Source organism: Dendrobates tinctorius, unplaced genomic scaffold (genome assembly GCF_039654945.1).
Source record: "Dendrobates tinctorius isolate UK_male_01 unplaced genomic scaffold, ASM3965494v1 ptg000184l, whole genome shotgun sequence".
Taxonomy (NCBI): Eukaryota; Metazoa; Chordata; class Amphibia; order Anura; family Dendrobatidae; genus Dendrobates; species Dendrobates tinctorius.
In genome coordinates this window covers 7,906,591-7,929,594 of record NW_027361851.1, presented here as the reverse complement: position 1 = coordinate 7,929,594, position 23,004 = coordinate 7,906,591, and the positions used below count along the sequence as shown (strand labels likewise).

General features: G+C 43.7%; 1 protein-coding gene across 1 annotated transcript in view; it reads right to left on the bottom strand.

Annotated features, from left to right (window-relative positions):
* Positions 1–16,949: 16,949 nt before the first annotated feature.
* Positions 16,950–23,004, bottom strand: part of SPHK2 (sphingosine kinase 2) — an 83,566-nt gene continuing 77,511 nt past the window's right edge. Inside the window, exon 6 of the mRNA XM_073552088.1 lies at positions 16,950–21,757. Coding sequence (XP_073408189.1) covers positions 20,746–21,757 — 1,012 coding nt within the window. The 3' untranslated portion in view covers positions 16,950–20,745. The remainder of the gene's footprint in view (positions 21,758–23,004) is intronic.

The window sequence follows — 23,004 nt, the reverse complement described above, 5'->3', positions numbered from 1 at the left end:
GGGAATAAAGTGGTGACAACTTCTATTCCTCCGGTGTCTGCTGCAGGACCATTAGTATCCATACAACCTCGGGGACCGGACCCCGACCTTGCACTGTGAACTTGGGAAGGGTTCTCCTCTAACCCTATTCCTTAGTCCTCCTTTTCTCCTTATGTTCCGTACAAATCCTTCCTTTCTTATGGAGAGTCAAGCTTTCTATCGTGTCCCTTTCCTGTGCCAGCGGACCCAGGTCACTGAGGTCGGCTGCAGCACTTCTTTCCATCCATCCCACTCAGGGGATCTTCTCTCCTCCTCTCCCTCAGTCACACTGCCTGACTGACCCAATCCTAAACTCTTCCCTCTCTTTTGAGTGCAAACTAAACTCCACCCGCCTCCCAGCACGCTTCGTGTTCCAAGCAGGGAGCCACCAAAGGGTGCTTTGCTACACTGTGTTGTGTGGGAAGCAGGTGTTGGAGCATGGTCAGGTGTCTCCACCTTACCTGGATGGTGGGTTACCACACCTCAGGAGGAGGTGCAGTACCTCTGTGGCGACTGAACCCTCAGGGGCGCCACAGGAATTTAGACAGGCAATTAGACATCTCACCAAACACAATACACTCCTTAACATGGTGGACAGATCCAGCCAATCTAACCAAGGGGGTTCCTTGGGCGTTACCAGCGACAAAAATCCTAACTACAGAGGCAAGTCCCTGGGTGCACATCTAGGCAGCCAGGTGGCGCAAGGGCCCTGGACTCAGGGAAGAGTCAGCTTCCTCAAACATGAAGGAGTTGCTGGCAGTAAAGCTAGCTCTCGCTCATTTTCTGGACTCACTTCGCTCCCAACACACAAGGGTCTTCTCAGACAACCAGGTAGTGGTAACATATCTAAACCACCAGGGGGGCACCAGATCTCGAGCGCTGATGGAGGTAACAAAATCCATCTTTCATCTAGCAGAACACAATCTAGAATCCCTGACCGCGCTCCACATAAAAGGTTCGGAAAACCGAACAGCGGACTTCTTAAGCAGAACATGCCTAAAACAGGGGGAGTGGGAACTAAGCCAGTTAGTCTTCAAGCAGATTGTGAAACTCTGGGGCCGGCCAGAAATAGACTTATTTGCGAACAGTCAGAACCAGAAGTTGGAAACCTTCTGCTTGATCGATCCCCGAGGGGGCCTAGTAGCTCTAGACGCCTTCATGATACCCTGGGATTATCATCTGGCTTATGCTTTCCCATCAATATCGCTCATCCCCTTAGTACGGAGGAAAATACGGGGGGGGGGGCAAAGCGACTGTAGTGGTAATAGCGCCCTTCTGGCCCCGGAGAATATGGTTCCCCTGGCTGAGAAGAATGTCTGTTACAGACCCCTGGGTTCTATCAGAAACTCCAGACCTTCTATCCCAGGGACCAGTGTTTCACCCCCATATAAAAAACTTACACATGACAGCTTTGCTTTTGAGAGGGAACTCCTAAGCAATAGGGGCTTCTCGTCAAACTTGGTAACCACGCTACTAAAAGGTAGAAAGCCAGTAACCACTAAGGCATAAAAGAAAGTATGGAAAAAATTCATGTCAGCATCAGGTTCTGACCCAACGGGAGAAATCCCAATAGAAAAAATTCTGGAATTCCTACAGAAGGGGTTGGAAAAGGGGTTAGCTAACAGCACCTTGAAAGTACAGGTGGCAGCTTAAGAGCTTTGTATAACCATGACTTAGCCAGAAATTGGTGGGTTAGGAGATTCATGAGAGCCTCAAGTAGATCCAGGCTGATCCCTCTACACACCCCCCCCTGGGATCTAATCCTAGTGTTAAACGCACTGACCAAATCTCCCTTCGAACCCCTAGCGGAGGCTCCCTTAAAAATATTGTCCCTTAAGACCTCCCTCCTCGTAGCCTTAACTTCTGCCCGTCGCATTAGTGATATGCAAGCTTTATCTGCCCACTCACCCTTCACTCAAGTACTGGATGATAGGGTAACTCTCAAAACCGACCCAGCCTATCTCCCCAAGGTTCCGTCACAGTTTCATAGGACCCAGAAGATCTCTTTACCCTCCTTCTGTCCCAATCACAAGAACAAAACAGAAGAGGCATCATCCTGGGCGGAGAAAGCCAGCGCTTCAATAGGCCAGATATGTAGAGCTGCCACTTGGTCTTCCCCCTCTACATTTTTCAAATATTACCGTCTAGACTTGACCTCCTCTTCAGATCTCACCTTTGGGAAAAGGGTTCTGGAGGTGGTGGTCCCTCCCTAGATGTACAATCTTTGTAATTCTCTCCGTGGTGCCGTCATAGGGGAAAGAGAAAATTGTAGTTACTTACCGATAACGGTATTTCTCTGATCCCATGACGGCACCCGTACATCCCCTCCCTTTCACACACAGGTGTGCACATTAGAGTTAATTAGCTTTAGTACATAGGGTACCGTTACACATAGCGATGCACCAGCGATCCCGACAACGATATGGATCGCTGGTGCATCGCTAAGTGGTCGCTAGTGAGCTGCCACACAGGCAGATCTCACCAGCGACATCGCTGGGGTCGGGGGTCGCTACTTACCTGTCAGACACGGCGATCCTGACGTCCTCACCCGCGTCCACGCGTCGCTCGTTGGCGCCACAGGAAGTGACCGACGAGAAATGATCCAGGACGTTCTCGCGCGACCAACGATGAGCAGCGGGGGAGCCGGTCGGAGGCAAGTATCACATGCAGCGATATCGCTAGCAATATCGCTGCAACATCACAAAATCGGTGACTTTACAGCGATATTGCAGTGTGTAACGGGGGCTTTAGCCACGCGGTGCCTCTATTAAGCTTAATTTGATTAATTTTGGATTTTTTATAACCATTTGAGTTGCAGCTGGAAGTTGTGTAATGCTCTGTAAACCAACTGATGTGGGAGAGAGGTACTGCCTTTTTCATCTGTAGGTTTCCTGTCCCTGAGGGCGGATCCCTCTCTCTCCGTGGTGCCATCATGGGATCAGAGAAATACTGTTATCGGTAAGTAACTACGATTTTTCTGCAGAGATGAGTCCTGGCTGGAAGAAGTGATGGTGGTGTGTGCAGGATGAAGAAAAGTGAAGATGAAAGACTTCAACTAGAGACATCACAGGTGAGTCAGTGTGTTACCTGTACACTGACAATATACACTGTATACTATACACAGAGCTCCTGCATATAATGTCACCGGTGATCACTGTCTTAGCTGTACACTACAGGGCTTCTATGTTTAACGTCACTGGTGATCCCTATATTACATGTACACTGACATTATATACAGAGCTCCTGTGTGTAATTTCACTGGTGATCGCTATATTACTTGTACACTATACACAGAGCTCTTGTGCATAATTTCACCGGTGATCACTGTATTACCTGTACACAGACACTGTATATATGAAGTACAGATCTCCTGTGTATAATGGCACGTACGTGATATCACTATTGTCATTTTTTTATTAATGATCTGTATTGTAGTATTCAGTCACTATGTTATGGTAATATGCGATCTGGTGATGGTGTGGTGGTATTTGTTCCTTGTATGTGCTATTATACAGTCACTGTGGTAGTAATATGTGGTCTGGTCATGGTGTGGTGGTATTTGTTCCTTGTATGTGCTAATATACGATCACTGTGGTAGTAATATGTGGTCTGGTCATGGTGTGGTGGTATTTGATCCTTGTTTGTGATATTATTGGTCATTTTAAAAATTGAAAAATAAACATATACCTAAATTGTATTGGATATTTTAATAAATGTTTAGTAAGTTACACTAGTGTAGAACCCGGCCAAAAGAGTCTATTTTGTCATTAAAAAATTATTTTGGCCAAAACAAAAGCTGCTGGCTATGGTGAGAATGTGGTGCAGAAGTTGAGTTTTTCCAAGAGAGGGTGGTGGGAGTGTGGAAGATTCAAGGAGGGGAGGCGAAGCTGGGGTGGAGCCTGGACGGAGTCTCAAGGGGGCCCCAAAATTTCTAGTGGCAGCCCAGATGGAATAACTAAATCCCTTCTTGTATTGTCAAGTGCTTTACGTGTATTGAATGTCTGTGGAGAAAATCCTCTTTAGCTGAAGACTTCATCAATTATAAAAGTTTATGCTCAAAACATAAATTCTGCCCTTCATTTTGCCAAGCAAGTCTACTTCACCATCCTTATAAGAAGAAGAGCAGCATCCAATCCAGGTGAGAATAGTATAAATTTATTCAGCCATGAAAAAATGCAACGTTTCAACCACCAAGTGGTCTTTTTCAAGCATATGAAACATAAATGGCGGTCTTATATAGGCCCAGATGGCCAATCAATACCAGATACCCGCCCAATAGACAAAAGACAGCAATAATACATATAAAACATATTAACATACAGTGTGTATAGAAAGGTAATGTAACATATAAAACATCATTAAAAACACTGATAGAAATGACGCAGTGTAAAGAAACATAACTATTCACTTCTCTAGAGAGGCCAATCATCACATCGTATCCGCCGTTGTCCTAGCAACCCCTGACCAATGAATCATAAGCTAACAGCTGATATTGTCAGTCACGGTGCAAAGCCAATTACATCACCCCCTTGAAATCAGCGCCGAAACAAATAGCCAATAATAGTTACCAGCACATAACCTCTTGTTCCCAGCATTCCCGAAACCTTCAGCAGCCCAGAAGAGTTGCTAAAATGCATCGATGCCGTGACATACAAAGGCAGCGCAGGAATGAAAATCCCGCGATGTCATCAAGATCTCACACATGCGCATTAGCGCTAGGCAAATTCATAGAAGATCACATCAACTGCAAATCTCGCGGTGCTATACCATGCTACTCCCGCGTCTGCGCAATCGCGCCTAGAGAATACCATAGTGACCACCGTCACTACACTAGCCGCGCCTGCGCAAAAGCACACAGAGAGTTCAACAAAACCAAAAGAGCGGGCGCAAAATCAGCGCCATCGCACATAGTGGAAACCATAGCAACTAACGTCACTGAACTTGCCGCGCCTGCGCAGGAACACACAAGGCATTCAACACAACCACGGAAAAGGTTACATAACCAGCACCATAATGAACCCCACATTAATGTAGATACCAAACCTCTACACTAACATTTTCAATATAGTGGCATAGAAAGTTCAGCATATAAATACAATTTATCTATAAGGTAATGCTCAGGTCTGGTTGATGATGCCTATGCTGAAGGGTTGATTGACCAGAAACTGCATGATTTTTTGATTGTAGACACCCCGATAACACCAATCCTATATACTTTACCAAAGATCCACAAGGATCTTTATAATCCTCCCGGACGTCCAAATGTATCCGGGAGGGGTTCACTTTTTAATAAAGTGGCCATTTTTTTGGATAAAGTTTTGCGACGGTTTGCTACTTCAGCACGGTCTTACATCATGGATACTAATGATTTTTTGAATAAGATTAAGGATGTGGAGGTTGATTCTGACACAATATTAGCCTCGTTTGATGTAACCTCACTATACACGTCTATCCAGCATGACAAGGGGTTGGAGGCCGTCGATGTGGTGCTTTCAGGCTCTAGCGTGACCCCAGAGTGTGCACAGATGATTCTCTCTCTGTTAGGTTTCATCCTCAGGAAGAATTATTTTCTCTTTGGGGATGATTATTACCTGCAGATTAGGGGTACCGCCATGGGGTCCAATGTGGCCCCGACTTATGCAAACATCTATATGGCGGTATTTGAGGATCGTTTTGTGTACAATTCCAACTTTTGGGGTCACGTTCGGGCCTGGTGGCGCTACATCGATGATGTCTTTTGTGTATGGGATGGGAGTTTGGAGGATTTATGTAACTTTCAAGTTGAGTTGAACAGTGTTTATCCAGAATTGAAGTTTACTTTGACACAATCCCCTACTCAAGTCCAATTTTTGGACACTTTGGTATACAAGGAAGGGAATGTATTGTGCACAGATTTATATGTGAAAGAAACTGATAGGAATAGTCTTTTGCTTTTTAGCAGTAATCACCCAAGGAAGATGGTAGAGTCCTTACCCTGGAGTCAGATGCCACGAGTACGTAGAATAGTTAAGGATGAGAACAGGTTAAATGATAGACTTGATGAGATGTGTGAAAAATTTGTTAATAGGGGGTATCCATTGAGGCATGTCAAATGTTTTAAGGATAGGGCTATGAACTTGTCAGCTGATGATATTTGTCAGAAACGGGACAGGATGTCCGTTAAAAGGGTTCCATTTGTATCTACCTTCTGTCCTATTAGTGATAAAATCAATGGGATTCTAAATAAACATTGGGATGTATTGCGGAAGGGATTACCTGAGATCCCTGAGTTTACTATCAGACCTATTTCATCTTACCGACGTGGACGTAATCTACGGGATACATTGGTAAAGTCCGATGTGGGGTCTAGTAAAATATTGCAACAATTGACATTGGGCCCCTTGACTATGGGTAACTTTCTGTGCCTTGGATGTGCCTGTTGTGGGAATATGATCAAAGGGGATTGTTTTTTTCATCCACATACCGGAAAAAAATTCTTGATTAAGGAGAGATTTACATGTACCTCCAGTTTTGTTATCTATATGATTATCTGCCCTTGTGGGTTGATGTACATAGGGGAAACTACTATGGAAATCAGGGCACGTATTAGTAAACACAAGAGCACTATTAGAACACAACTTTTGGAACTTCCAATACCGAAGCATTTCGTCGACTGTAGACATTCTGTGAATCAATTAAGATTCAGGGTGATAGATGGGGTCCCACCATTGAGACGAGGTGGTGATAGGATTACATTGTTGAAAAAGAAAGAACTTAGATGGATTTCGACCTTGGGTACCCTTCAACCGAAGGGTCTGAATCTTGATTATAATTTGCAGATTTGTACTAAGTAGGTCATATGAGTCTTGATGCATCATCTTTTGGTTTTCAACAGTGTTGATTGGTTTTAATTTTTTGTTTTCTTTTTTTGTTTCTTTAGAAATGATGCGGTGGAGTGACTGGAGGACATGGGGACTGAATTTCCCTGAAGACTTGTTGGTCTATTTATGTAATACCATATTGTTAAATCCCCATGCCCTCTTGCCCTCCTCTTTCTTGTATGAATATGACAATAAAGTTATTGTATGTTAAAATCATTAAATTGGGCTATTTACAGTGTCCTCTATTATCCATATATTTTTTCTGTGTGGCTAATCCTCTTTTGGACAGCCCCCTTTTTTGTATGATGACCTTGTTGTTATTTTTTCAATATGGAATCATATGATGTTATTATGGGTTTGGTGACCATTGTTATTTTAGTGATGGGATCAGTCATGTGATGACCTGAGCATTACCTTATAGATAAATTGTATTTATATGCTGAACTTTCTATGCCACTATATTGAAAATGTTAGTGTAGAGGTTTGGTATCTACATTAATGTGGGGTTCATTATGGTGCTGGCTATGTAACCTTTTCCGTGGTTGTGTTGAATGCCTTGTGTGTTCCTGCGCAGGCGCAGCAAGTTCAGTGACGTTAGTTGCTATTGTTTCCACTATGTGCGATGGCGCTGATTTTGCGCCCGCTCTTTTGGTTTTGCTGAACTCTCTGTGTGCTTTTGCGCAGGCGCGGCTAGTGTAGTGACGGTGGTCACTATGGTATTCTCTAGGCGCGATTGCGCAGACGCGGGAGTAGCATGGTATAGCACCGCGAGATTTGCGGTTGATGTGATCTTCTAGGAATTTGCCTAGCGCTAATGCGCATGTGTGAGATCTTGATGACATCGCGGGATTTTCATTCCTGCGCTGCCTTTGTATGTCACGGCATCGATGCTGTTTAGCAACTCTTCTGGGCTGCTGAAGGTTTCGGGAATGCTGGGAACAAGAGGTTATGTGCTGGTAACTATTATTGGCTATTTGTTTCGGCGCTGATTTCAAGGGGGTGATGTAATTGGCTTTGCACCGTGACTGACAATATCAACTGTTAGCTTATGATTCATTGGTCAGGGGTTGCTAGGACAACGGAGGATGCGATGTGATGATTGGCCTCTCTAGAGAAGTGAATAGTTATATGTTTCTTTACACTGCGTCATTTCTATCAGTGTTTTTAATGATGTTTTATATGTTACATTACCTTTCTATACACACTGTATGTTAATATGTTTTATATGTATTATTGCTGTCTTTTGTCTATTGGGCGGGTATCTGGTATTGATTGGCCATCTGGGCCTATATAAGACCGCCATTTATGTTTCATATGCTTGAAAAAGACCACTTGGTGGTTGAAACGTTGCATTTTTTCATGGCTGAATAAATTTATACTATTCTCACCTGGATTGGATGCTGCTCTTCTTCTTATTGGGATTCCTGCTGTCCGACTGGGTCATTGGACTTTGAGCGTGCATCCCCCTGATCCTGTAAGTGCTGTTTGCCACTTTTTCTATTTACTTCACCATCCTTATCACCACACTATCCAAAACAGCTCTTTGACAAGTTTCACGCTCTGATCACCAACCTCAGAACTGACAATTTAGCCACTTATTTCAAAGAATAAAAATGACCATATCGGACAGGAAATTTTCTCCCCAAAAGCACTTTAGTGATGAGTGAACGTGCTCGGATAAGGTGTTATTCTAGTGCCTTTGGCGTGCTCGAATAACACGTTCAAGTCCCAACAGCTGTTAGGCGATCCCTGCATGTGGGGCAGCTGTCTAAGGCTGGTTTCACATTAGCGTTTTTTAACACAGCGCATCATGCGCGTCCATGCACCATATGCCCCTATGTTTAACATGGCGGGTGCATGGTATAGCGTTTGCACGCGCACGTATGCGTTTTCGTGAGCATGCTTTTTTTGTAGTGTGCACCTAGGCGCGCCCGACGCAACCTGTTGCATTTTTGGGTCCGTCCAACGGCGTAAAAAAAAACAAAACGCATGCACATGGAATGCGCAAAAATAACAGTGCAGTCTATGGGAACGCAGGTGCGCGCATAGACATGCGCACGCCTGCATTTGAAATCGCATACGTTTTAAGAGCTAACATGGCTAAAAACTGGTTAAAACGCATGCGCCTAAAAACGCAAATGCATGCAAAACGCATGATGCGTTTTTGCATGCGTTTCTATTCCGCACGAAGCGCAGCGCTAAAAAAATGCTAAATGTGAAACTAGCCTAACAAGACTCTAGGATAGCACCTGAGAATGCTTGCTCATCACTAATCCTTTTCCCCTCCCACACTTCACCAGGTTCACATTCCATCTTTGAACTAGTCACAGGAGAGGTTACCAGGTTACCTGCTTCTTGCCCTACAAGTTGCACCGATGACCCTATTCCCCCTCACCTCCTACAATGTCTGTCCCTGACCATCCAACCACAATATTTAAGCTTACTCTTTCATCCAGTATCTTTTCCTTCCCTTTTATCAAGTAAAAATAAAACTCACCTCCAGTGCCGGCTCTTCTACAGCTCACGTGTCATTGGTAATTCACACGAACCTGTTTGGCCAATTAGTGGTCAATTCATTATCTTCTCCTTTAGATAAATCAGACATCCTGAGGAAGTCACATGAGCCTGGAGAGAGTCAGTGCCGAAACTATGGGAATGGCGCCCACACTGGAGGAGAGTATAAGGCCACGTTCACATGTTCAGCATTTTCCATCAGTATTTGTAAATCAAAACCAAGAGTGGGTGATAAATACAGAAGTGTAAAAGAGGAAGCACACTGTAGCGCCAAACCATGCAAACATGAAAAATGAATAATGAATTGCATTACTGCATTAGAAATATGAAAAATTGAGAAAGTTTAGCGCATAAAATGGCCAAGTTATGTGTACCTGGAAGCCACGTTAAGGCATTTCTCTCTTTCCAGGTCCCTATTCTATGCCAATCCTCACTAAGACTGTAGTCTCCATCTGATTGGGAACCTATGAAAAATCCTCTGTTGGGACTGAAGTCTATATCTCTGTGGAGGGGAAATGGCCCTGGTTCGATTAAAAACGCCTGCAGCTAACAGGTGGAGTGCTCAAGAAATGCAACAGGATGCATTTTGCGCGCCCGAGCGCACACTACAAAAAAACGCATGCGCATACAAACGCGTACAAACGCATGTGTATGCGCACCTATGTAAAAGATAGGGGGAAAAAAACACATGCTTTCTTTGCGCTAAAAAACAGCGCAAAAAAACGCAAGTGTGAAACCAGCCTTAGCCTCTCTACATGCAGCCCCCTTCTGCGGTATATCACTCCTTTTAGCCTCTCTACATGCAGCCCCCTTTTGCAGTATATCACTCCTCTTAGCCTCTCTATATGCAGTCCCCTTCTGCAGTAAACGACTCCTCTTATACTGCAGAATGGGGCAGTATATAGAGAGGCTATTACTCCTCCTAATCCCTCTAAGTAGAGTCACATTTTACAAACTATCACTCCTCTATACCCCACCTAGATAGGGCCCTATCGTGCAGTACAACACACTTCTCAGACCCATCCTAAAGTACATAATTTCTCGTACATAATTACCCTGTATACATAGTCTAATCCTGCAGAAGATCACTTCATCGGCGTCTTTAAGCAGACTCCTTGAGGTAAAGCTCACCTCTCAGCCCTCTGTATCCAGCTCCCGTCCTGCAGTACATTGCTTTTTCAACTTAATCCTGCAGTACATCACTCCTTAGTCCCTGTAGAGCTCCATCTTGAAGTCAACTCCACTGTTCCTTTCTATCTTGTGTGCTTCTACGGAAAGTAGCAGAAGGCTTGTGTTTGTGTTAGCACGTTGTGCCTATTACAGCATCTCATGTGGTTGTAGTCTTAAACATATAAATACCGGCATAACACACAGGTGACTCAAACAATTGCAGTCTAATAAATGTTTAGGGCTGCCAGGGTATCTGGTACCGTAGCAGCACTGTATTTAACTTAAAATCATCTACAGCAACATTACAATCTGTAGGATGAACAGCGCCTGTTGCACATTCTGATATGGCCACCAGTGAATAAAACATGCAATGCTGTCCTAAATAGTTAGTTCGTGACCAGCCCACCAGTACCTTTGGACACCAAATTTTCATGTTTTGTTCACTAATCTACTTAGCTATAAATTTTGCCTTGCAACATCATCTCACATAACTGTTTAACGCCATATCAGCATGGGTTTATGAGGAATTGCTCCTGTCAAATCAATCTAATCAGTTTTTATGAAGAGGTAAGGCCGGTTTCACATTAGCGCATTTTCAGCGCGCGCACGGCCGGGGGTAGCTCCGCCCCCGAGCCGGCTCTCTGCCCGGCGTGCCCGCCCCTTGCTTGTAGCGCCGCCTACTAGCGGACAGCGGCGCCTGCGATCGGCGCACCCTATCTTTAGCATAGGGTGCGCAGATCGTGCGCAGGCCGTGCGCTAGTTGCGCTTTGACCTGCGCTGCGCACTTTTGACGGTGCGCCGTGCGCGCCAAAATCCGAAGTTTGATTTTGGCGCGCACGGCGCACCGTCAAAAGTGCGCAGCGCAGGTCAAAGCGCAACTAGCGCATGGCCTGCGCACCCTATGCTAAAGATAGGGTGCGCCGATCGCAGGCGCCGCTGTCCGCTAGTAGGCGGCGCTACAAGCAAGGGGCGGGCACGCCGGGCAGAGAGCCGGCTCGGGGGCGGAGCTACCCCCGGCCGTGCGCGCGCTGAAAATGCGCTAATGTGAAACCGGCCTTAGCTATAGACTGGACCAAGGTGAGTCATTGGATGTGGTATATCTTGATTTTTCCAAAGCGTTTGATGAGAATGCTGGGTCTGGGGGAAAATGTGTGTAAATGGGTAACTGGCTTAGTGATAGAAAGCAGAGGGTGGTTATAAATGGTATATTCTCTTAACTGGGTCGCTGTGACCAGTGGGGTACCGCAGGGGTCGGTGTTGGGACCTATTCTCTTCAACATATTTATTAACGATCTGGTAGGTTTGCACAGTAAAATATCGATATTTGCAGATGATACAAATCTATGTAAAGCAGTCAATACAAGAGAAGATCGTATTCTGCTACAGATGGATCTGGATAAGTTGGGAACTTGGGCTGAAAGCTGGCAGATGTGGTTTAACAATGATAAATGTAAGGTTATACACATGGGAAGATGGAATCAATATCACCATTACACACTGAATGGTAAACCACTGGGTAAACCTGACATGGAGAAGGACTTGGAGATCCTAGTTAATGATAAACTTACCTGGAGCAGCCAGTGCCAGGCAGCGGCTGCCAAGGCAAACAGGATCATGGGGTACATTAAAAGAGGTCTGGATACACATGATGAGAGCATTATACTGCCTCTGTACAAATCTCTGGTTAGACCGCACATGGAGTACTGTGTACAGTTTTGGGCACCGATGCTCAAGAAGGGTATAATGGAACTAGAGCGGGTACAAAGGAGGGCAATAAAATTAATAAAGGGGATGGGGGAACTACAATACCCAGAGAGATTAGCAAAATTAGGATTATTTAGTCTAGAAAAAAAGACGACTGAGGGGCGATCTAATAACCATGTATAAGTATATAAGGGGTCAATACAAATATCTCTCTGAGGATCTGTTTATACCAAGGAAGGCGATGGTCACAAGGGGGCATTCTCTGCATCTGGAGGAGGAAAGGTTTTTCCACCAACATAGAAGAGGATTCATTACAGTTAGGGCTGTGAGAATCTGGAATTCCCTGCCTGAGGAGGTGGTGATGGCGAACTCAGTCGAAGGGTTCAAGAGAGGCCTGGATGTCTTCCTGGAGCGTAACAATATTGTATCTTACAGTTATTGTTAGGTTCTTTAGAAGGACGTAGATCTGGGGATTTATTCTGACAGAATTTTATAGGCTGAACTGGATGGACTGTCTTTTTTCGGCCTTACTATGTTACTATCTCTGTCATACTAGAAAAGCATTGCTCATCTCCAAATTGCTCCTAGATGGTTGGGAGAAGTGTTGTGAGTTCATTTTCCCCTTCGTCACTGAGGTCTGGTGAACTCCCTATTCTGGTAAAGGAAGGTAATGAGCCTGATTATCAGGCACCTGCGCCTAATGAGGATGACTGGCTGAGTGGAGTCACGGACTGGATATAAGGCTGCCGACGCCCTTCTGCCCTGCGGGTGATTTCTCTGTGGACTTCTAGGACACCAGTCTGATTCCTGCTCCTCTAAAGCTAAGTTTTCTGTTTTGCCTGTTAGCATTTTTGTTTTGTTTTTTTGTTTTCCTTGCTTTTCTGTATTCTGCCATTCCCTGCTGGGGTGAGCTGAATCTCCTTTTGCCTGTAGCTCTGTCTTCAGAATATTCCTGAGTACTGACATAGCTTTTTTGAAGCCTAGCGTCTTCAGGGCCTTTTTCACTGTCAGTCTGTTGGCTCTTATTTTCATAGGGGTTTTCACGGATTGCAGACAGCAGCCTTCCTGTCCTTTTCTATCTAGTTAGCTTGGGCCCCGTCTTTGCTCAGTCTATCTTTCTGTCTGTGTTAGTATTTTCATCTTGCTTCACCGTCATTATATGTTGGGGGATGCCCATTGCTTTGGGGTCTGCTCTGGGGCAGTTTAGATTTCCCCTTTCTTTAGGCCTATTTAATTCTCCGGCTGTGATCGAGGGGTCTAGGGCATCATAGGAACCCCCCACGGCTACTGCTAGTTGTGTTGATAGGTTCAGGGGTCTGCAATCCGATAGCTGCCAACTTCTCTGGTTTTCTGGACTTAGCTAGCATTTCTGTTTTTGCCTCCTACGGTGACTCAATCATAACAGAGAAGATCTTGGAGGATGGGTAGATAACCATTCTTTATTCATGGCAGAGTTCTTGTGACTTGACCCCTGCCTCCAGGCTGAAAACCCCTCACATATAATTGGTCTCAGGGTGCTTTTCTGTGAGAAAGTTGATTTGAATAAGAGGCAGATTTGCAGTACCATGCCGTGGCCATTACCTGAAGAAGCAGCTCTGGAATTGAGCATTTCCGTCCGACGGAAGCAATAGTGAGAACAGCTGATCGGCGGAGGTGCCGGTTGTTGGACCCTGACCGATCAGACATTGATGACCTAACTTAAATGATAGGTCATGAATGATAAAGAAGTCTCAAGAGCACGGAGCCGATACCAGAAAACAGGCCATTACAGTAGGTGAGGCAGCCAAGGCCATCACAACCTAACAGCAAGATGGGTTGTGATACCAAACAGCAAGACTGGCATCTGCAATGAGAACAAACAGTGCACAGAGAGGGTCTTACAAAAATGACCTGGAGTGGTCTACCAGTGTGCATGTTTTTAAGCAATCAAAATATAATGTACAGGCAGTTCAGATATAGCATCAAGCAACACCACCTTGAGTTCAGGTTCCCTGCCCTCTCTCCCAATTTCTCTGAACCCTGGTTGCTATGCATGTAGAGCCCCCAAATGTCTTTGCTGCACTTCCATTTTACAGTGTTGTTCAAAAGTCCTGCATAGGGTGAAGAAAACTATGTTTCATACTTCTGCATCACTACAGTGAAACTGGTGGAACATATATGGTTTTTGTAGTCCCTCATTGCATGCCACACTCATTTTTGAATGTCCCAAGTGTATAAATTGTTATGGTATGCGCATTTTTGATTTTTTTTTACAGCATAACCATACCTACACCAGTACAGTGTGTAGAATGGTGAACAGGTTTCTAAGTTCATTAACTTCCAATGCAAGTTCACACAGACTTAAATTTTACTTTTTAAGATTTATTATTTATTTAATTCAAAGTCCTGAAAATGGCCTTTTCAGTGCATCTTTAGCTTCTAATACTTTATTGGCCAGCCTTTGCTCTTGAGCACCAGCTTCCATCTCTGTGGCATTGAGTGAACAAGCTTCTGCAGATGTTCACAAGTGATGATGTGGTTCCAAGCCTGTATCAGAGCCTCAATCAACTCACTCTTGGTCCTTAGCTGTTTTCTAGATATCTCTAATGATACCTTGTGCCACAAATTTTCAATTGGATTGAGGTCCGGGGACGAGCTGGCCAGTCAATAGTAGCCACCTTGTTCTTATTTTTCCATTCTGAACTGTCTTAGCTCTGTGACAAGGAGCATTATGATCCTGGAAGATATAATCCCCTGAAAACAGGTGTTGAGCAGAAGGCAGCATTTTCTTATTAAGGATGTCTATGTATTTTTTTGCATTAACTATACCCTCCACAATATGATGCCTTCCAACACCATTGGCTGCCATACAGCCCCAGACCATTACTTTCATCGGATGTTTCACAGAGAAGCTCACTCTGGCTTGTACTCTTCATGTGGGAACCTTCTCACATAAGACTTGCCATCATTTCCTAAAATGCAAAAAGTGCTTTCATCACTAAATAGCACTTTTTCCCACTCCTCCTTCCTCCATTTTAAATATTTCAATGCCCACAGTTTTCGCCTTTGTCTTTGTATGGCTGTCATCAATGGCTTCTTTCGGGCCTTGCACCCTCTCAATCCTGCTTCCAAACATCTCTTCCTAACAGTTGATGTTGTTACCTCAATATTGCACTTTTCTTGCCATTCTCGCAGAAGCTGAGGAGAGGTGAGCTTTCGATTGGCAAGGGATGTTCTTATCAGTACTCTATCCTCTATTTTAGTTGACTTTCTCGGCCAACCAGATTTCAATTCCCGTATTGTTGCAATAATTTCAGGCAAAACTGCTTCAAAAGCTAAAAATATTACAGGGAGAGAATGCAAAATTGTATTCTGAACAAAACCATATATAATAAGTCATATTAGCATCGAAGATAATCAACAGAAAACGTTTAAAACTTGAAAAATCAATTTATCCTATGCAGGACTTTTGAACACCACTGTAAATGGGGTACATGAATTTAAATCCAACACTACAGGTACCTCATACAAAATCAATTTTCATGTCAACTGTCAATTCATATTTGTGGTATACTTGATTGAATGTGGTTGCGGCCTACAGTACGTAGGTCGAACCATACAAACGATGCATGCTAGATTGTACAGGCATCAACAGAATATCCGAAATGGCTTTCTCCTGCACAGTCTTTCTAAACTTTTTTAACTGTGCATCAAAAAAAATCTTAAAACTTTGAAACTAACGATTATTGACCACATACCTGATACTGTGGCTGATCGCTTCAACAGCTTAATCAATAGAGAAAGCTTTTGGATATTCAAGCTTGGCACACTTGCCCCTGAAGGTCTGAATTTAACTATTGATAAAGTGACCAGATAACTTTATTTTCCTTTATCATCAGTGCGTTTTACTTATGTACTATTGTTTACATGCTTTTATTAATTTGCTTTTTATTAATATGGGTTCTCGCTTTTTATTGGTCTTTTTACTGGTCTACTAACCTGTTATTAATTTTTATCTATATTTTTGCTCTTTTTCACATATTTTATACACTTGAAACATGGTAGCACATGCTGTTTTATCTGATGTTTTATATGGGTTGTTTTTATCTCCTTTTTTGATTGTTATATATAATGTAATTTTGCTGCAACATGTGACCATCACTATAACGTGACTGTTGTGATTGGCTGCTTCCATTTAAATACCCCATCCCCTAAGTCATCAATAAACATCCACCTGATGAAGACAGATCCTCAGTTGAAACGCGTTGTGGTTTAACCCCATCTCTTGTCTGAGTCTCTTTCCTGCGCTCCTAAGACCATTTTCCATATTCTCATAAATATAAGTAAAGACCTCTTGGGTTTTATGTATCAGTGCATTCAACACCACCAAGTAGCGCCACAGACTGTATCTATTGATGAGATGGCAGATTGTGTCATGACAGATCTCTTTTCAGAACTGGAGTATGCTATCGGGGAGTTGCCGAACAAACAGGTGGGAGCTATACACACACTAACGTACATCATCACTTGCCATGATGAAATTCATGCAGATTCCTATTTTTATTTTCAGGTCAATTTTGAACCCAATCCTCAACTGTTTCATCATTTTATTTTCCATTGAACACTGATGCATCATTTAGTTTTCGTCAAATTACACAACTGAAAGATTTTCTACTTGAATGTTTCATTCATCAAGGTCCTGTGTACAATTTCAGCGTTACCTTTATTATTTTTTGATCAGTCTACGTACATTGTGTGACTTTTATGACAAAACGACCATCCACAAGAAAATATGAAATGCAACACCGTGGTCATGTCCTCTGCAACAAGTGCTCTTGTGATGGGACTTGATGCTCCATAAAACATGAAGGCCGCGCAGAGGTCTTTATACCTTATAGTTATGTTTAGGAGTTTATTGCAGAGTTTTAAGCAACAATTAAAAAACTAAAACTGTACATTAGCATGGCTTTCACACAGAGGTAGCTAGTACACTTATCTTAATTCTGCTTTGCTGTCATGTTTTGCAATGTGCCATGTATGGAACATGCAGGAATGAAGTTTGCGGTAGAGGACCTCTTACAGATACTTATCCCCTCTTCAAAAGGAATGAAACAAGGAAGCAAGAGTTTGCATATCTTGTACATTGCATTAGCCATATTTTAATAGCAATAATTACCTACCATTGCATTAATAACATTGCAGCAATAAATTACCGAAATTAACAATAAGCCCGGACAGACTTCATATCAGATTCTCAAATTAATCAGATGCATCCTGAGTTTTTGGTCACTAGAGTTTGTTAAATGTAGTGCAAAATGCTAGTCTTGATTTCAGGTTAGCAAAAACGTAAATGCAGTTAATGAGAAAAAAAACAATATAAAAACAAAAACACATTCAGGATTGTATAGTGGGCAGCGGAAAAAAATCAGAACCCTGGTTCCTTTGTGTGGTTTGTTCAATAAAATGCTTGCCGGATCTGGTTCATTGGTATAACATTCTTGCCCATGGCAGCCAGATATTAGCCTACATGTTGAATAAGGCTCATAAGGGTTTCGCTGTGGAGGACAGTAGTGTTGTGTTTGGTTCAGCAAAGAACCATGATAGAGGAGGCCGACATACACTCAGACTTGTTCATACAATCCCAGGACTGTCAATTTCCAGAACAAAGTGGTATACATTGCTGGGTGCAGCAACACAACACGGGATCTGGGGACAGTGCCAAGAACAAAAGACAAGAACATGTGCAAACATCGTCCTTGTCACAGACATCCAGAAGAGGAGCAAGCTTCATTCAGACGCAAAAAAAAGTCCAATTTTCATCAGAATCTTGTCAGTGATTCAGCTTTATAACATTAGCGATTTTTTATTAGGAGTACATGTTCTATCTCAAAATAAAAACACAAATCGAACATCTACAAGAAAACTGATCTCTGAGTGAGGCTCTCTCAGAAGCCCAAGAAGATCTAAGCGGCAATGACCAAGCCGATGCAGGTCAAAAAAACATGCCCATGTGTAGTGAAACCATACAGATCGGCAGCTGTTTAAAAGATGAAGGAGGGAGAGTTATTACAGTTGACTACTGGATATCATAAAATGTGAACATAGTCCTATAGAAGATGCTTCTTACAGCAACAGACAAGGTCCTGGGCTTTTTTTAGTGGCCCACCCTTGTAGAAGGCAAAGCAAACACCCACATGAATCCAACATATTGCTCATCGGTAGAAAACAGGATCATTTGGACAATTCATATCAGGCCCAAAGTGAAGGTTGATCCTTAATTACCATTTTTATGTAATGGCATTAATCAGCACATCATTTATTTTGGCAGTGCGGAGGGGGAGTTAAGGAGCTAAATACATTGTTACATTAAAGGGAAGCGGGCATCTAATTCCTGCTGCCAGAAACACAAGTAGCACCAGCGTCTCGCTGTGTTGTTACAGCCCTGAATGTTGTCTTACTTAAGAACACTGCGGTGTTCCAGAGAAATATGTTTTGAAAAGTTGTCTGGGGACTATGCGGTTTGGATGACAAGTCCCAAGCAGGTCTAAGGCAACTTTTTCCCTGCACTGATTCCTATGACTGACATGCTGATACTTATCAAGTAATGGGCAATCTGGCAGGGAAAAAGTTGCCCCAGATCTGCTTGGGACAGGACTCGAACTTGTCATCTAAGCCGCAAAGTCCCTAGACAACTTTTCAAAGTATGTTTTAACTTTTACGGCTGTAACAACACTACCAGGCTCTGATTAATGCTGCCCATGGTTCTGACAGTATAAGCCTTAAGCCAGGATCAGACTTGAGAGAAACTCACACAAGCCTCGCATGTTAATACCGGCACTGCCGCCAGCACTCAGATTGGAGCGTTCAGCTGCATGTATTTCTATGCAGCTGAACGCTCCGGTCCTGAGTGTCGGCGGCAGTGCCGGACATTGACGTGCAAGATTCATGGGAGTTTCACGCAAGTCTGACCCCGGTCTTATTCAGATGTCAGTGTTTCACATATGAGTGCTTCCGTGTTTTTCATGGATAGCACTTGTAAAGGGACAGTGCTACGTAAACATGGAAACCAGAGGGAGTAATGCTGCACCAAGACATTGGACATGCCAAAAGTGCATAGAAGCGCTATCATTGGCATATACAAGAAAAGTGAATTTTCAGCCACTACACCACTACAATGTATGTTACTAGTATGATTTTTATAAGGGCTAAGTCTTATGTATAGATATTTAAAGAGTTGAAGTTGCATTTTGGGGGTGACTGACTCCCTTTAAACTGCTGGCAGTTCTTGTAATGTCATAAACTGCAGCATTGTGACGTATGCCCTTAACTGATGACTGGTGCCCCTGGTAGTAGCAGTTCGTAATGGTTGTGGTGGCTTTTAGCCCAGAATGGAATATTTTTAAAGAACAAAAACATCCAGATTCTTGAATTTATGTTCAATACCTCAATGTAAGCGCCATGGTTTTCCTTAACTAAGGCATGAAAGATAAGGCCAGGGTAATAACCTACGGTACATACAGGCAAGAGAGTGGAATGCGTAGATCTTTCCCCAAGTAGTCTCCACACAGAGAATTACCTTCATGAGCTGAAACTTCAGCATTAGGTGGAGGCTATCTGCCATTAGCAACCTCCCAAATAACCTGGGACAACCCTCCGAGCAGGAGCAATGGCTAACAGAAACTTGGTGAGGTCAGGAACGTCAAGAAACTCCTCTTAGCGTTCAGATGGAGTTCTTTAAGGGGATTCACTGATCATAGCCTCATAGCAGCAAAAAGGTCCCTCATCTAGACAGCTCTAACAGCTGACAAAAAGGGTCTCCAGAAGGGTGATCAAATATTCCCGTCATGTCAATGTGTCTAAGATTTTCGTTCCTTGCCAAGTCTACATGTACTGATGTGTGGTTCTGTGCTTCACGTGCAGGTTATTGCTGAGGATTACATTCACAGATGAGGAGTGCCATTTGTGGTAGATGCGATCGAGCTGTGCTATGCGTTACTGTAATTCAACAGCCTGACCACACCTGACTACAATCTAACCACTATTGCTATTAAATACATTTGGAAAGGTTCAGCATCTGAAATAAAAATATCCGCTAAAGGTAGGCCAATGAGATCTAGCCAGAAATCACTCTGATGACGAACATACTCCTGTTTTTCTATCGTTTAGATCATGCATCAGCCGAATCATTAATTCTTAGGAAGCTCATAAAAACGGAATACTACGACTGATAAGGCTCTTTCAGCAAGCAGACCTATGTAAGGGCAGTCTAGAAATACATCTTGCCTAAAACGTGATCCTAGAAGATTCTCATATAAAACATAAGGAGCAGATCCAAAGACATGCTCCAGCCAGTGACTAGCACCCGCTATAGCAGTAGTAGGCACATGCCACAAATTAAATTATGCTTCAGTTTCTAGCCCTGTACTTGTATCTCAATCAATGAAAAGCAAAGGAGGAAGAATCTCTGCATTGCACAAAACAATGTGGAAAAAAGCCAAGTTTAGAAAGAGCTCATACGGATTCTGTCAGACCCACTTATAACATTTGAAAGTCCACGGTGTATTTGTGCCTGAACGGGGCCGTACTCCACCCGCTCGCCATCCACTGTCAGAATCCCTTTTCTTGTAAGAGGCTCTAGGCGAAAAGCTCGAACGGGAACGTGGACAAGGTAAGGACATTCAATCTCAATGTGCGTTCCCTTTTCCATCGCCAAAAAGAGCCGTACAAGGGCTGTCCGGGAGATTCCGGCTTTTACAAAGAATAAATGTATTAAACCATCGTCCAAGCAGGAAAATGGCGCAGTAAAGAGATCAGCCCCAAGGTGAGTCTGATACATAGCCAACACCAGAACAAAGTCTTCTTCTACAGTGACCCAGGACTTGGGCACGGGCTGATTAAGGGGCGGTAAGAGATCATCCTCGGGTCCATTCACATGATTATGAGTAGGCGGCTCTTTGTCATTTGGCAATAAAACCTCTTGTTGCATTTGGTCATCAGGAACAGAATCGAAGGTGAACCTAGAAGTGTTCAGTGAAGTTGGCGAACCTGAAGAAGGGGACGTTTCAAAGCTTGGTAGCTCAGCCGTGTCAAATGCAGCAGAGCTTCGCTTACACATGACATTGCGCTCCTCACAGAGACCGATGTCAGATATGGTTCTGTGCAGCTGAGACCTCTTCAGTGAAGAAAGGTTCCCATTAGGAGACAAGGTGATACTTCTGCAGATGGGACGATGAGCATCAAGCACTGGGAGATAAGAGAGCCGGCCTCTGTAAGTGCGCAGGGAAGCCACCCTAACCATTGTGCCTACAGTGAAACGTGCAGATCCCATGTGTCTATACTTTTCACTTTCAATGTCTACGTCTGAAATGAAACCCCAGGCAACACTCAAAAATGAGAAAAAGCGAGCTCCCGCGCAGGTTGTCACAGACACGAGGTCCATAGGCATAACAGTACCACGGCACAGCAGCAAGATACAGTTAAGTAGCAGCTCAGACCCCATTGCCTGGTCAAACCTGGAAGAGATAAAAGTATAAGGAACTTAACAGCTTGTTATGCACACATGTATAATAAGCACATGGCTATGTTTAAGAGGCAAGAGCAGATAAATGCTATCAGCACTAAGGGCACATTTAGACAAGCCAACAGCAGATCGGTGGTCAGCTTACAAAGGCAGAACAGAATTCTACGTGCACAGAAAAACCATTAATACTATGGCCGTACGCAAAAAGAATATAGTCATCCACAGGACAATGTTCTGCCGATGACAATGATATGAATGTGCTGCCGATAAGGATATCAATGTTCACAGAATGTTTCCACATTTGATCAATGCTCATTCCAAATTACCAGGGTTTTAGCTGTGCCCACTAAAAGCCCCCCTAAATTCCCAATTGTGGATTGACTAGAACACTTTAGCATTTAAAATTAGAATCCATCATGGGTCTGATCTTGTCACAAGAATTTATAGGATCTGGATAACAGATTAGTTACTTCTCATATGAAGCCAGACCTAAAGGCCCGTTTACAGTGTTCATATTAAAGGTCCCATACAGACTAATATCTGACACACCTAACCAAATCAAAGGTTTGTCAGACATTACACATCAAAGTCTAAGGGTGTGTACACCCGTTGCGGATTCTGCAGCGGATTTGGCCCTGGGGATCCGCAACAGTTTCTGCTGCGTTGTACAGTATCCTTTTAATCTATGTAAAAGGAAAACCGTAGTGCCCACGGTGTGGAGTTTTCTGTGCAGACTTGCTGTGGATTTAAATCTGCAGCATGTCACTTCATTGTGCGGATTCTGCAGTGGTTTGGCACCTGCTCCATGACAGGTGTCAACCCGCAGGGGAAAACCGCAGGCTAATCCACAGGATTTAGACAAATCCGCGCGGAAAATTCCGCAGCAGAATCCGCAATGTGTGCACACACCCTTGTGTGTGGGCACCCCAGACAATTCCACGTTGGGGTAGATGTCGGTCAAGTATGTTTGAATTCTGACAGCCAATCGCGTTGTTCTCCCGGTGAAAAGCCGCTGGTAGGGATCTCTACCCAGCAGAACAAGCTCTCCCGTGTATGGGAGATCTGGCTGAGATGGCTGCTGGCCAAACGATTGGCTGAAGCATTATTTGGCCAACAGCGATCTAAGCATGGTGGCTCAGTAGTTAGTACTGTTGCTTTGCTGGCTGGGGTCCTTGGTTCAAATCCCACTGAGGACAGCATCTGCAAGGAGTTTGTGTGGGTTTCCTCCAGGTTCTCTAA